Source organism: Phaethon lepturus, unplaced genomic scaffold (genome assembly GCF_000687285.1).
Source record: "Phaethon lepturus isolate BGI_N335 unplaced genomic scaffold, ASM68728v1 scaffold4262, whole genome shotgun sequence".
NCBI lineage: Eukaryota > Metazoa > Chordata > Aves > Phaethontiformes > Phaethontidae > Phaethon > Phaethon lepturus.
Window position 1 is genome coordinate 3,766 of NW_010523929.1, and position 13,469 is coordinate 17,234.

General features: G+C 39.2%; 1 protein-coding gene across 1 annotated transcript; it reads right to left on the minus strand.

Annotated features, from left to right (window-relative positions):
- Nucleotides 1–5,638: 5,638 nt before the first annotated feature.
- LOC104617042 (nucleoredoxin-like protein 2) lies at nucleotides 5,639–6,176 on the minus strand. The gene is made up of 2 exons (XM_010282253.1): nucleotides 6,148–6,176; nucleotides 5,639–5,807 (listed from the first exon to the last, which is right to left on the minus strand). Exons 1-2 carry the CDS (start codon nucleotides 6,174–6,176, stop codon nucleotides 5,639–5,641), a joined length of 198 nt encoding a protein of 65 aa, XP_010280555.1.
- Between the last annotated feature and the right edge of the window lie 7,293 nt (nucleotides 6,177–13,469).

Consider the following 13,469-nt stretch of genomic DNA (forward strand, 5'->3'; position numbering starts at 1 on the left):
AGGTATTTATCATGGTCCCATCACATTCTGGCATAAGACTTGCCTTTTTCTTTCCAGGGCTCCCAAAAGAATATTCTAGGTAACAGACCCAAAGGCTAAAACACATGAGCCTGAAAACTGCTTTCATTGCAAGTCATCTAAAAATTGCAGTAGTATGAAAATCAAGCACAGATTTTAAAAATTACATATACACACATATATTTCAGCATGTTCTTTGGACACAGCCTCTTTAAGAGATGCTAGATTAACTTTGTGTGAAGCAACCTCATCCAAACTAGAAGGAAGAGGACAGAGAACTTTCTACTGGCTTTGTCTTTGGTGCTGTTGATGCATTTTGAGTCTTACTGAACTATACAGAATATATACGTAACTAAGTGGTTGTATGCTGTTTAATGTGTATTTTATAACTGTGCACTTTAATAAGAGCAGCCACAATTTAGGTTCTATGCAAGTGGCGAACTGGAAATACGACATTGCCTTAAGCACCCAATGTATCTGACTTGACATACGTCCAAGTCCTTCAATTTTGATTCCAAAACTTAATTTTAGGGGACTGAGTAAAGGTCCTCAGTGAACAGAGGTATGCAGCATTTCAGAAATCATTTGGATGGAAAAGTGACTATGAACCACAGGAATTCCCTCTGTTATGCAAAAACTGGCATGCAGATCACACCGGTAAAAGTGGCAACCCGAGGTAAATCATCATTGCTTGGAATGAAACAAACCCAACCCTTCCCTACTTCGTTAAAACATGTGAACCTTGTCTTGGATAAAATCTTAAAGGAAAATGCAACTTCCTGTCAAATTAATATAAGATTAGTGCACCCTTAGTAAAATCACCTGGTTTCTTTGCCTTCTTTTTTTTGAAGTGCATTCAGGTTACTCAAGCTTTGAGTGGCTAGATCCAGTGACAGACTATTACTATTGCATTACCAGCTAAATGGTAACAGATTTTCGCACAATTAAGAATGACCTGAAACTCTGTAACTAGATTGCTTAACTGCTTTTTACTCTGTAATGCACAGAAAAGATGACCATGGGATTTTCTACTTGGTTCACTATTACTATTTCACCCACAGACTGAAAATGAGCAGTTGTTAGAACTTAAGTGACCTACGTATATAGTCACAGGCAAGCTTAACTTTTATTTGGTGATCATGAGGAAAGGACTGAAATATAATCTTCAGTTATGCACGTGTGATACTAGTTTTAACTCAATAGAGATGTTAGACCAACTCAGCAGTTCTGCCTGGTTTGTGTTCTTCCACAAGCCAGTTAGCAGCAGTAGGGCAAGAGAGGTGCTGCCAAACAACATTCAAGTGGTAGCAGTCAGCCAATGACAATTTTTTAATGTTAGTTTGGTTTAGAGCCCTTTTCTGCAAACCACATAAGCATGTGCTTAAATTCCAGCGGCCACTGCAGCGAGATGAAGGCAAAATTAAGTTGGTCCCAAATCCCTTCATTTTAAGCATTTCATTTGCTCCGTTTCAAGGGTCTCTCTAACTGCCTACACAATTGTCCACAGACAACATAGTTTTCTATTTTTTAATAGTGTCAATGTTGATTTTGACATTTTAACTAATACCACTTAAAATAATGACACTGCAAGAGAAAAGTGAGACAGAAATATTAATTATTTTGGTACAGTACAGATGAATTTGCTAATTAAAAGACACATAAATTATACCTCAGAGAGAGCCAATGAGTTTGGTGTCTGCAAGAGAAAAAATATTACTGAAGTAAAGATTATTCAGTAGGGAAATAGCTTTGATGATTAAGGCTAAAAGACTTGTTGTGACTCTAACTCAGAAAGAATAAAAAAAGCAGAATTAAAAATGAATCCATGTCTATAATGCCAACAAGAGCGAAGGTGCTTGAGGGTTTCTATTTTAGAGATTGATATTGAAAATAATTATCCCTGACATTGCATCTTATGCAGATAGCACTATTCTACCTTTTAGAACACATGGCACTGGTAACTAATCTCGCCTTTAAAAACTCTACTAATATATGCATTTTATTTATTTGACAATATTGAGTCGGAATAGAACTATTAAAGTTTGACAACAGCAGCTCTCCAGGAGGAAGAAGGAATGCCTAGTGAGTAGCAGGGATGTACATGATGGAGAACTACAGAAATAAGAGATTAACAAAGAGAAAGATGTTGGTTGCATTTGCGATGATAACATTTTTTTCATGTCTGAATCAGCAACCATGCTTTGCCACTTCCCAAATTATATGTTTAGTGGTCACAGGAGAGCCTGCAGCATTCATCTGCAGCTAGTCATCCTCCTCGAAAGTCACAGTATAGATGAATTCACAAAATATCAACTTACTATTCTTCCCATTTTTCCTAGCAAAATAATTCTCCATAAATTCTACAAAAAATCAACACTGTAGGTTCTTAAGCAATCTTTACATACATTGCTTCATGAGTAATTTACTAATAATGGGCAGTATCTTATGCAACAGAACAAGGAAGGACACTCCTCCTCTTAACCTTAAGTTGGTTTTTAGCTAATTCCTTTATGAGTGTGCAGCATCTATCAATATCACTATGTTACTGTCTATTGTTATATTAAAAAAATGCACTTTTCCTCTTAATTCAGAAGAAGTACTACTATTCACTAACATTCAAGGTGACTGTGACTAAAGATGCAGGGTCGAAAGTTGCTGTGAATTGAAGACATTTAAGAAAGTTAAAGGGACAATTCTGTAAATCCAAGTATTAGTACAGTGGCAAGTTTCATTCCCAATGGACACACATTCAAAGTAACAACAAGCCTTATGGTTGTCCCACTGAGGTCTGCTCTGCTAATTTCACCAGGTGCTGCTAGTAAGCCAGTATTTTCCACTACCCTGTACTTCATTTATGTCAAACATACATTATTTTACACTGACAAGCGAAAGCAAATTTTCCGAGCTTCCAAACACTGATACGCAAACGCAATAGCCCTTGCTTGAAGTCAAACCAGGTATTTTATATAGTATATATGTACGTTTCATCATTATGAATTTCATAGCTGAATTTTAATTTGAATCTGTGTTATTGAATCACTGTGTCAGTTATTCAAAGGATAAAGGATTCAAAGGACTCCATCTCAGTCTTAAAATACTGAGTTCTTCCACATGCATACATACAGACAAAGAGTGACCCAAGCTATCTTGGCCCAAGTGATGCCTGGTATCTGGTAAATAGGTCACATACAGCTTTGGCTATATAATTTATTCCACATTCAGGCAATATTATTTGTAGAAACTTTTGGAAGCATTTTCATTATTTTTTTCTCATCTTATGTTTTAAATACACTTGCCACTAGCTGGTCCCCGAACAGCAGGCAATGTCTACACATCACTTGCACAGGAAATTCACAAGGGAGCTTAGTACTCATTAGAAAAGAACCTGAGCATTATTTATATGGTTAGATGGTGAAAATTAGAAGTTGTCTGTGGTATCCCCAGATGTCACTTTAAGAACAGCTATAAAATCCTCTAACAACTCTGATGAACGCTTTCTAGATCTAGTATTTTTCATTTTAAACTCAGTTTCTCTGGAGTATTCACTTTTTGACGTATTGTGAGGAATACATGACGACTTGGACATATTTTCCCTCACACACACACAGTCTCTCTTCAGGAAAAATTTTTTTTCCCCCATTTCAAGAAAATGACACAATTGTGTTATTAAATGATAAGATTATCCCCACACACTAATTTCAGGTCATCTTTGGTGAGTTTTCTCATGGTCAGCCAAGTTTCCTCAACAAACAAGTTAGTTGTGGATGGCATCAGTAAGCAAATGGCTTCAGAAGGGACATGGCAATCAACAAAAGGCAGCTGAAGTAGAATCACTTTGAGCACAGATGTGCAAAGAAGTGCGTGCAGAACAGCCATGTTCTGCTGTTCTAGGAAACTGCCACACCTGGGTGCTTTGCTGCAACGCCTCTACAGCAATGCACACAACATGGGAGACAGACAGGGGAAGTGGAAGTCTGTCTGTAATGGCAGGGCTGTGACCTCTTTGGGATCACAAAGAGGTGGTGGCACAGCACATGTGATTGGTGTACCACAATGGATAGATACAGGGTCTTTAGCAAGCACAGGCTGTGAAGGCAAAGAGGGGCTATCGCACTTCATGTGAGACCAGAGCAGCTGGAGCTCTGCCTTGGGACTGCTCAGGAGCCAGTCAAAAGCCTATGGGCCACAATTATCAGGCAGACCAATACAAGTGCTCCTGCAGCACGTGTAAGATCAGCCTTCTTGTACCCACAACCCCTGAGACTAGAGGGAAAGTCTGGAGCAAGGAAGACTTGCCCTCACAGGAGGACCACCTGATGGACATCCTAAGCCCATGGGGCCTGACTGATTGCACCCACGAGGGCTGAGGGAGCTGGCTGATGTCACTGTAAGATCACGTCCATTGAGAGAGGTTCCCAAGGCCAGAAGAGACCAAATGCTACTTCTAGCTGGCTGAACAGCTAGGCCCAGACAGTGGCTATCAGCAGCTGGAGGCAAGTTGTCAGCTTCCAGAAAACACCATTAACATTAGAACCAAGAAGAAGGGTGAACATAGCAAGAGAACTGAAAAGTTACTGTGTAAGTTCTAACTGTATCTTTATTGGGAATGACTTGTAGTAATTGAGTAATCTGGACTTGAAGTGTTAGTAACGTTAAGTGCTAGTAACTGGACTAGTAATAATTCTGTTAAGGTCTTCAAATTCTAATCAACGAACTCCTGGCATACATAGGAAGTGTTTCTTTAGCTCACCAACTGCATGGATGTTTGGTCTGGGACCCCAATCATGAAGACCAAATCTGAACACAAGAACTGCTGAAGAATACAGGCAAACCAGGCTGTACTTTAGATGCAACATGAGCACTCATCGTAGAGAGTTGGTATCATTTTTGATGTTTCCTTCTATATACTTCAGCAAAAAGAGGAGATGGCAAACACTTTCTTCTTAGACATGACCTGACATTAACCTGGGGGATAACAACTTAGCTGACAGTGCCAAATTTAAAAATCCAGGGGTAAGAAAAACTCAGAACTGAAATAAATCCCACACAAAGTAAAATAAAAACAAAGAAAAGTATTTCTTCAGTATTGACAAATGTGTCCTACTTAAAAATCATAACATTTTCTCATTAGCTTGTTAAGGTAGATAAGGAAGATACATTAGACACATATACTTTGTAAACAGTTATTTATTATAGCAAATATTTTCCATTTCTTAATAAAATACATAATGCTAATCACCAGAAAAAGTTGTCATCAATAAAAATAGGTTTGTGCATATATGTAATTTTTACTGTACAGATTTTCTGAAGTAAATGTTTGCATAGATTTCACAGTGTTCCATTAGCTACTGTCTAAACTAGCCTATCATTCTGAAGTTCTTCAGTATTATCAGGAATGCTTTGGTTTGTACTGAATACAGTAGATAGAACAATACATATATAAAACAATAATTGCATTTTATGACTTACTGGAATAGCGAATTTTCAAGTTGAAAACAAAATTTGTTTACACGCAAAGATAAATAAGCCTTACCCTTCTTTTTCTGAACAAGGCAACAATCTTTTCAGACCTCTGCAAAGTCTTCCATGATGCCTTGTCTTGCTTTCATCTGCCAACTTTTTAACTAGAAAAATTCTGAAAGATATCTGCACTCTCAAGCCAGTTCCGAAAACAGGATAGCCCTTTGTCTCTGATCTGTTTTCTTCCCTTGTCAGTAATGACTTCTCCAGTTTGTTTCACAATCACCAGTTTAGGAATTGCGGTTATGTTGTATTTCTTCTTCAGATCACTGAAGGGAAAAATTAAAAATAGAACACACCATTAGGGACCATTTTAAGAAAATTCCTAGTCTCTTGAAGGGTGCTCTGGTCAGGACGCATGGGACAGCAGATGTGACAAGTGCCTGGGCTTCCTCAGAGCTTGAGGAAGAACACTGGGTAGTACAGGGAGCTGAACAAGGCTGCAGCTGGGAGTTTACACAGTGCAACTTAGCTCAGGGAGTTGCAGCACCCTTCCTGTGACTGCTCTTCAGTGCTGCCTGTAGTCTCCACAGGAGCAGAGACTGACTCTCAGAAACTACAGAGAGGTCCATGTGTGACAAGTGTGACAAGTGTCCACCTTGCTTTTACCAGCCAGAAACAGATGTCTTCCGGTCCATTTTTACTGGATAGGAGGAGGATCCCACTTAAATTAGAATTAGACATTTATTCCTGTACAAATATATTCAGGTGTGCCAATCCCACAGAGCTACTTCCTATAATCTCCATTAAAGCATGATGCATGTGTGTAAGCAGAAGAGACTGCAGAAATGCCTTCAACTCCCTCAGTGAAACAGCCCTTCTACATATAGAAATGTTAGAAATTGGAAGATTTGGAATAAGGGCCACCCATGTAAGCTGTCCAAGAACAAAATTTCAACTCCTCTGTCACACAGACAATAGTGGCCATTTCTCTGTCAGGAACTGGAAAAATCCAGATAGATTAGAAAGAACTTCATCTTAAATATCCTACTGTTTTAAAACAAAACATAGTTAAAATACAGTTAAAAAAATAACAAGCCATACAAACAGTGATGTTCCATGAACAAAATCAGGTTCTAGTCAGACAATTGATTGGTAGGTAGCCCAGGAAAAAATAGTAAGAAAAGACTTCTGAAGGATGGAACTTTAAATGGGACCAAATTCAAGACATGTGGAAAATTAATGTATTTATTATTGATACTGGAAATCAAAATAACATTTAGGAGGGAAAAAACCTAGAACACACAAAACATCCAAGCAGAAACAACATACTTGCTGGCACTGGCACACAATAAGACGTCATGACTACTAACTACACACCACAGAGATGAAAGTGCACAAATAGCAGGCTATCAGCCACACGAAGTAGTAAAATAGAATTCACTGTTTATATACATGAGTTGAAAGGAGTAAGATGCAAACAAAAGAAATAGGGAAAACCAGGAGAGAGAAGCAAAGACTACTGCACAGTAAGTCACTTTGGTTGAGCTTGACACAGGCGACAGAAATGGCAAGATGAAATATATTTCCAAGGAAAAAAGTTTAACAGCTATGACAGTTTGTTACAGGACAAAATAAAGAAGAGAGGAGCAAGGTACATGGACCTATCTTCATGAGAGATAGTATCTTCTATACAAGAAAGTCACTTCACTCAGAAGGCTGATGTTTCAGTGCAAATTAAAAAGTAAAATTCCAGACACAAGTAAGCCAGAAAAAACAATTCTGAGACGAAGACTTAGTCACTAGCACTGACAACAACTTTTTGGCATGAAATTATTAAATTTTAATTATTTAATTCACAACAGAGGTAATTAAAAGACAGTCAATGGCCTCTGAGCTCATTAAACATCTCAATGGACATCAGAAACAAAACCCAAACAGTTAGTTGAGAGTGCTGCTCAAAAGGAAGGGCCTCAAGTGTTTCTAGGAGCTCCAGAACCAGTTCACTGCCCCAGCTCCAACTAAAAGAAAAGCAGATGAAGAATATGTATGAAGTTTCCTGCTGTGTTTATCAGGACACTGCAAAAATATTTTTTCCAAATACATGGCAATAGGAAAAACACTACTTCCATTAACACTAAATTTCCAAAGAAGAAAGGAAACCATTTGTTGAATACAAATAAGCAGGCAGAGAAATGTGCCTAGACTGATGGCCATAGAATCAGAACCACACTGCGGTGTTTCCCCATCCTTTTCAAACTAAGCTAAAAGGTAGGAAAATTATTACCTACCTCATACCATGTCACACTACTCATAGGTCATCCTCAGCATATCTATTCATTGTACTAGATACTCACATTAGAGAGCCATGAATCAAACAATATAGATGCTAATGAATTAATAATGTTCATCCAGAAGGCAGAAGTTAAAGAAAGTATCTTCTACCACATCATCCTCACAAGTGATATTCCACAGTCTTAGTAGCAGAAATGCAAGCTATGGTAACAAGACATGCTGGTATCTAACAGGAAAAGTGAGAAACAAAATCTACACCTAAGATACAAGTTGCACAGTCTAAAAAATCCCAGAAAAATGTAATCAGTTTTGAGGAAGAGGTCACATGTTCCAGAAGAGGTGGAAGAAACAGGTTAAATGAACTGCAGTACATTTACTGAGTAACACCCTCCTCAAAACAAGTGTAATCTGTTGTATGGAAAATTACCTCCCTGCATTGCCTTATGTCAAAACAAGCAGAAATTAAGCACCTTTAGAAGAAACCAGAGGATAGAGACACAACAAGCAATAATGGAATAGCCAAATTCCAAAATATGAATAACATCACTCAAAATTTAAACACTAAATGGAAATCTAGTGCCTGAGGGCCATCACTATAAGCAAGAACATCTGCAGTGTGAGGCTCAAATGCCAAAGAATTTAGACAGAGTAGAAAACAAGATTTTTAGACATTGTTAAAAAAAATACAAGTTATGAATATATAGACATTCGCTATGATTTCCTGGAAAGGAGAAGGAACCTTAAAAATACAGCAAATAAGGCTTAAGTGAAATACTGTTCCAGACAAGGCATTCCTAACGTGTCTTTCCTTCTGGATTTTTCTTTAAGAGAAGAAAAATCAACAGGTGAAGGATACTGCTCTGCCATTACATTGGCTGAGCAATAATGCAGGAAATATTACAGAAGCAGCAACAATAGTGTCTAGCAACAGGTTTGCTTTCTCAGTGAATTCCAAAATAAAAGCAGGCAACCAAGAATTCCCATAGAACTTTCCAAAGTCTGCTAAAATGGGAGAAAAAAAACATTCCAAAGCAAATTCATGTAGAAACAACATAGAAGATTATCATCTCATACCACTTGTATGACAAACAAGATGGGTGGAAGATGAATTTTACTGGTTCAGTGGACAATAAAATAGCTTCAGAAGCCTAACACAACTGTAGCAATCAGAGACAGAACAGTAGGAAACTGAAGGTAATTTGCTATGGAGACTGGAAACTAACACTTTGCTTTCCTAAGGGAATGCATATGTAGCTTATCCACTCCATCACTGCAACTTGTTTACACAGCTTCTGGGTTGAAGGTTGCCTGCATCAAACCAGACCAAAGGATTCACAGATTTTGCTCATACTTGTGTGCAACTTGTAAAATGAATGGACCTGAAGAAGGCTCAGGAACAGTTCTGCAGATGATGCTTCTTAATCATTGTGTACATGTGTACAGGTGCTTAGAGAGACGACCTTCTAAAACCTGTTAAGACCACCCTCTCCTACAGAGATCTCAAATCCTGTGACTCACCCACACAAACTATATATGTGCCATGGGACTTAGACCAATGACAATTTATGAAATCACTAACCATAAGTAGAAACATCACATGTGCTACAGAAGCAAATTCAATTCTCTTACAGTAAAATACAGTGATGTAACTAATGACACTCTTAATCTGTTGCCCAGCTATTCCCAGGTAAGTGTAAAGGTACATGCAGTGTCTTACTGACTAGAAAAGTTCAAGACCCAAACAGACAAATTAGAAGAGGATGCCATAATAAATGATAGCTATGGAAGACTGAATGAGTAATCTTTGTACAGACACAGGGAATCCTTTAGCCAAATCCTTTGAGACATCAGACCTTGACAATGCTGGTTAGAACATGAGAGGGTAACCTTCATTTGCATATGAAATACCACAAAGATGAAATTAAGATTGAGGCAAAGTGGAAGTCATTGCAATTGTTAGGTCTTTTGATCCTTATGAGAAGGCTGGATGAACGTTTCTGAGAGCACAGATTTTATATTACTAGGTAGTACTGGCATTGTCTGGGATGGAGTTAGTATTCTTCATAGCAGCTTGCAGGGTGCTGTGTTTTAGATTTGTTACCAAAACAGTGTTGATAACACACCAATATTTCAGCTATTGCTGAACAGTGCTTACACAGTGCCACAGCCTCTTCTGTTTCTCATGCTGCCTTGCCAGCAAGTAGGCTGGGGGTGCACAAGAATTTGGGAGGGAATGCAGCTGGGACAACTGACCCCAACGGACCTAAGGGGTATCCTAAATGGTACGACACTCTGCTCAGCAATAAAAGTTGAAGAAAGGGGGAGGAAGGGACTGACATTCGGAGTTAGTGTTTGTCTTGCCAAGCAACCATTACACATGATGGAGCCCTGCTATCCTGGAGATGGCTGAACACCTGCCTGCCGATGAAATGCAGCGAATGAACTCCTTGCTTTGCTTGCACACACAGCTTTTGCTTTACCTATTAAACTGTCTTTATCTCAACCCACAAGTTCTTGTTTTTACCCTTCAGATTCTCTCCCTCATCCCACTGGGGCAGGGAATGACCCAGCAGCTGGGTGAGGCTTGGCTGCCTACAAGGGCTAACTCACAACATCAAAGAGTATTTTTATATAAAGGTTCTACACACAAGAGTGTCTGAGATGTAGACAACACAGGGCAAAGTTAGTAGCATACTGGGAATATAAATGGTACATTTTATACACTTGTGGAATCTGACAATATTTGAATTTTAACAGCTTTCACTTGGAAGTGCTTTCACTTGAAAGTGACTGATACCTTGCTAATCTGCTTCTAGCAGTATACCCTGTAATATACAGCTGTATGTTTATTTTCTTTTAGTTGTAAGCCTTCTGCATTAAGTGTTAGTCACATAAGCAAGCACACAGTATGGATGGGATTCAGTTTTGAAGTGCCTGTTGAGATTCTGGGATAGCAGTCTAAAAAGGCTAAGAACAGCCAATAGCTCTTAACTGCTCAGATACTTTCACTCTCCTCTTTCTGCCTTCCTTTTTGGGCTCTGTCCCTCCCCCCCATAGTCCTATAGGTGCCAATCCACCCACATACCTAAAGACTCCTAATATAAAAATGTAAGCATACCCTTTTTTTTCTTCTTTTTCAGCAATTCTTTGGGATTCTAATTTTCACTGAGGTGTGCAGGACATGGACTCAGTAAATACTATCTGGTAGCCTGCAAGAACTATGAGCATGTGCTGGGCACCCACACAAAGAATTATGCCTTTCACAGTAGGGCTCAATATAAACACAGCAGTATGTCTTTGTGTATCATAATTAAAACAGTCCCCACTTACTAGCATTTGTTGTTGCCAAGTTCTGTTCTACTCCTGCTCTTCCTCTCTACTATTCCCTTTCTCCTCCTAGTGCTCAGTTCCTACTAGATCGCCTTCACACCCCTGCAAGGATCAAAAGCCTGTGCCTCAGGCAGAAGTCAACCTTAAAGCTGCAAGGCATCAGGAGCAGTATTTCCCGTCTGTCATGCCACAAAAGGTGCAGTCCCACCTCAGAGAAATAGGGACCAACAGCGTGGAAGAGTCTGGAGATCCTGCTCTGAATTCAGTATTTTGCATCTCTACAGGTATGTGCAAGGCATTACGCTCCCATACGCTACAAGTATGAATGCAGGCTACTTCTTAACAAAACAAAACTCATCCCCAAGAAACTCCATGCTTCCATTTGTGAAGTGTGTTTGAGATGGCAAATTTAAAATTGGCTCTATTGTGCCTGGGTCTATGCTGCAATTATTTATCTTAAACACTGAAGTCACCAGCGAGAATATTTTAGCTTCACTGAAGATGAAATGCCTTCTTTACATAGTCTACAAGAGAGCAACTAATTTGAATTATTTACAGTGGAACTTTAAAAATATAATAAATATTAATATGTGGATGTTAATAAACAATCGAATTATTAATTTATGTTAGTCAATTTTAAAGTTATATTCTTACCTGGAACTAGTATCTAGCCAGAATTATAAGTTTGGTTTAGTGAACACACATCTGTCTGCTCTAAGTCTACAATGATTCACTTGAAGCCACATTACCAGCTAATTCAGCCTAAGTACCCTGAACACCTTCACACGGCCCTTCATCATTAGATGCAAGAAACACAACTTCAAAAACATTGTCTTTGCATATACCTCTGCACTTCATTCTTCAGTAAACCACTTCAAATGCTATGATCAAATGCTATACCCGACACAGCAAAGTATGTTTCTCGACAGGATTCTGAAGGGCATTACGGACTGCCACAGAAAAGCTGATTAAACTATCTCTGTACCTCCATTCCGCATGACTTGGGCAAGAGCAGAGTCAGAAATAGCCCCCTAATCCACAGAGGCTGAAACTGTAAGCACATTCCCAGGGTCCACGCCAAACACCTTGCTGGATGCAGTAACTTCAAGTGGTAATTTTCCATCAGGAAATTTGCCTGAATTCTATTAGGATTAGTAGTTATCAAATACAATTACTGCCTGAGGAGCCCGTGGAGAACTACAGAAAACAGCATTGCTATTTCAATCTATTTTTTAAGTCTATGCAAACTGTCATTAAAAAGGTCTAATATTAACTGGCTGCTGACATCCAGCAATGAGCCAAGGAAGGATGAAATAGTTCCTCGCTTCAAGTTGTTTGCTGCTCTTGGGGTTGTCAAAGTGCATTGACAAAACAAGATTAGTAAACCAGCTCTGTGTTGAGTGAGTAGCTAGGGTATTACACAGCTCTATCTTGGACAGCACAGAGCGATAGATCTAGAATTAAATGAATGCTAGAAGTCACTGGAAGCACTAGAAGAGAGTTCTTTTTTACATCAGTAAGTCTTGTTGTGAGTTTAATTACCCAGTCTATGTTTAAAGTCAGACTAACTCCCTTTGATGACATCTGTAACAGTATTTTCCACATCTGTTTATCCATTATTTAAAGGGGGAGGGGGGAATCCCTTTACCAGTATCTACACATTTTAAGCCTCCAGTTACAGGCATTTCAGTACCTCATCTTACCTGTGCCCCCGTAATCCCAACCTGCAATTCTTGATGTGAACTGCATCACATTTCTGACAGACATCTAAATGAGTCTGCACTCTTGACTTACGTCATCAAAAGAGTCCTTGGTATTATCTGTTACTTCCATATGGCCGTGTCCTTTGCTTTTGATGTTTGGCTGAGCAAGCTGCCTACAAGAATGCCCCTTTAGATGCCTATAAGCACAGAAATTTTACATCCCAGTTACCACGTGCATCTGCTGCAGCTAAACTCCCGCTGTTACTCCATTTTTCACCTAACTTACCTGTACCTGCCTGAAATACTTTAGTGTGCTCTGCCCTCCTCTCAAGTTGTTCAGCTGTGAGTTTTGCTGCTCCTTCATTTGCCATTTTTCCAGAGCGTTAGTAAGCTAGACAAGCCAGAACAACCTTGGTAACAACTGCTGCTGCGCTGAAAAACGATCACTTGATCCTCGTCTGCCATTAGTTTGTTTCCGACTCGCTGTTCGTTCCCTCTTGTTAATACTTGGGGGCTTTACCAATCCTTCTTCAAAGATCTTTTCAACCCTAAACTTTAGCACGCAAAGCTGGTCTCCCCTTCGCCGCCTTCTTTACAGATGCAACAGGCTAAAGTCAAGTTACTTCCGCGAAGAAAATAAGCCGCTCGTCTAACGCTGCTCCG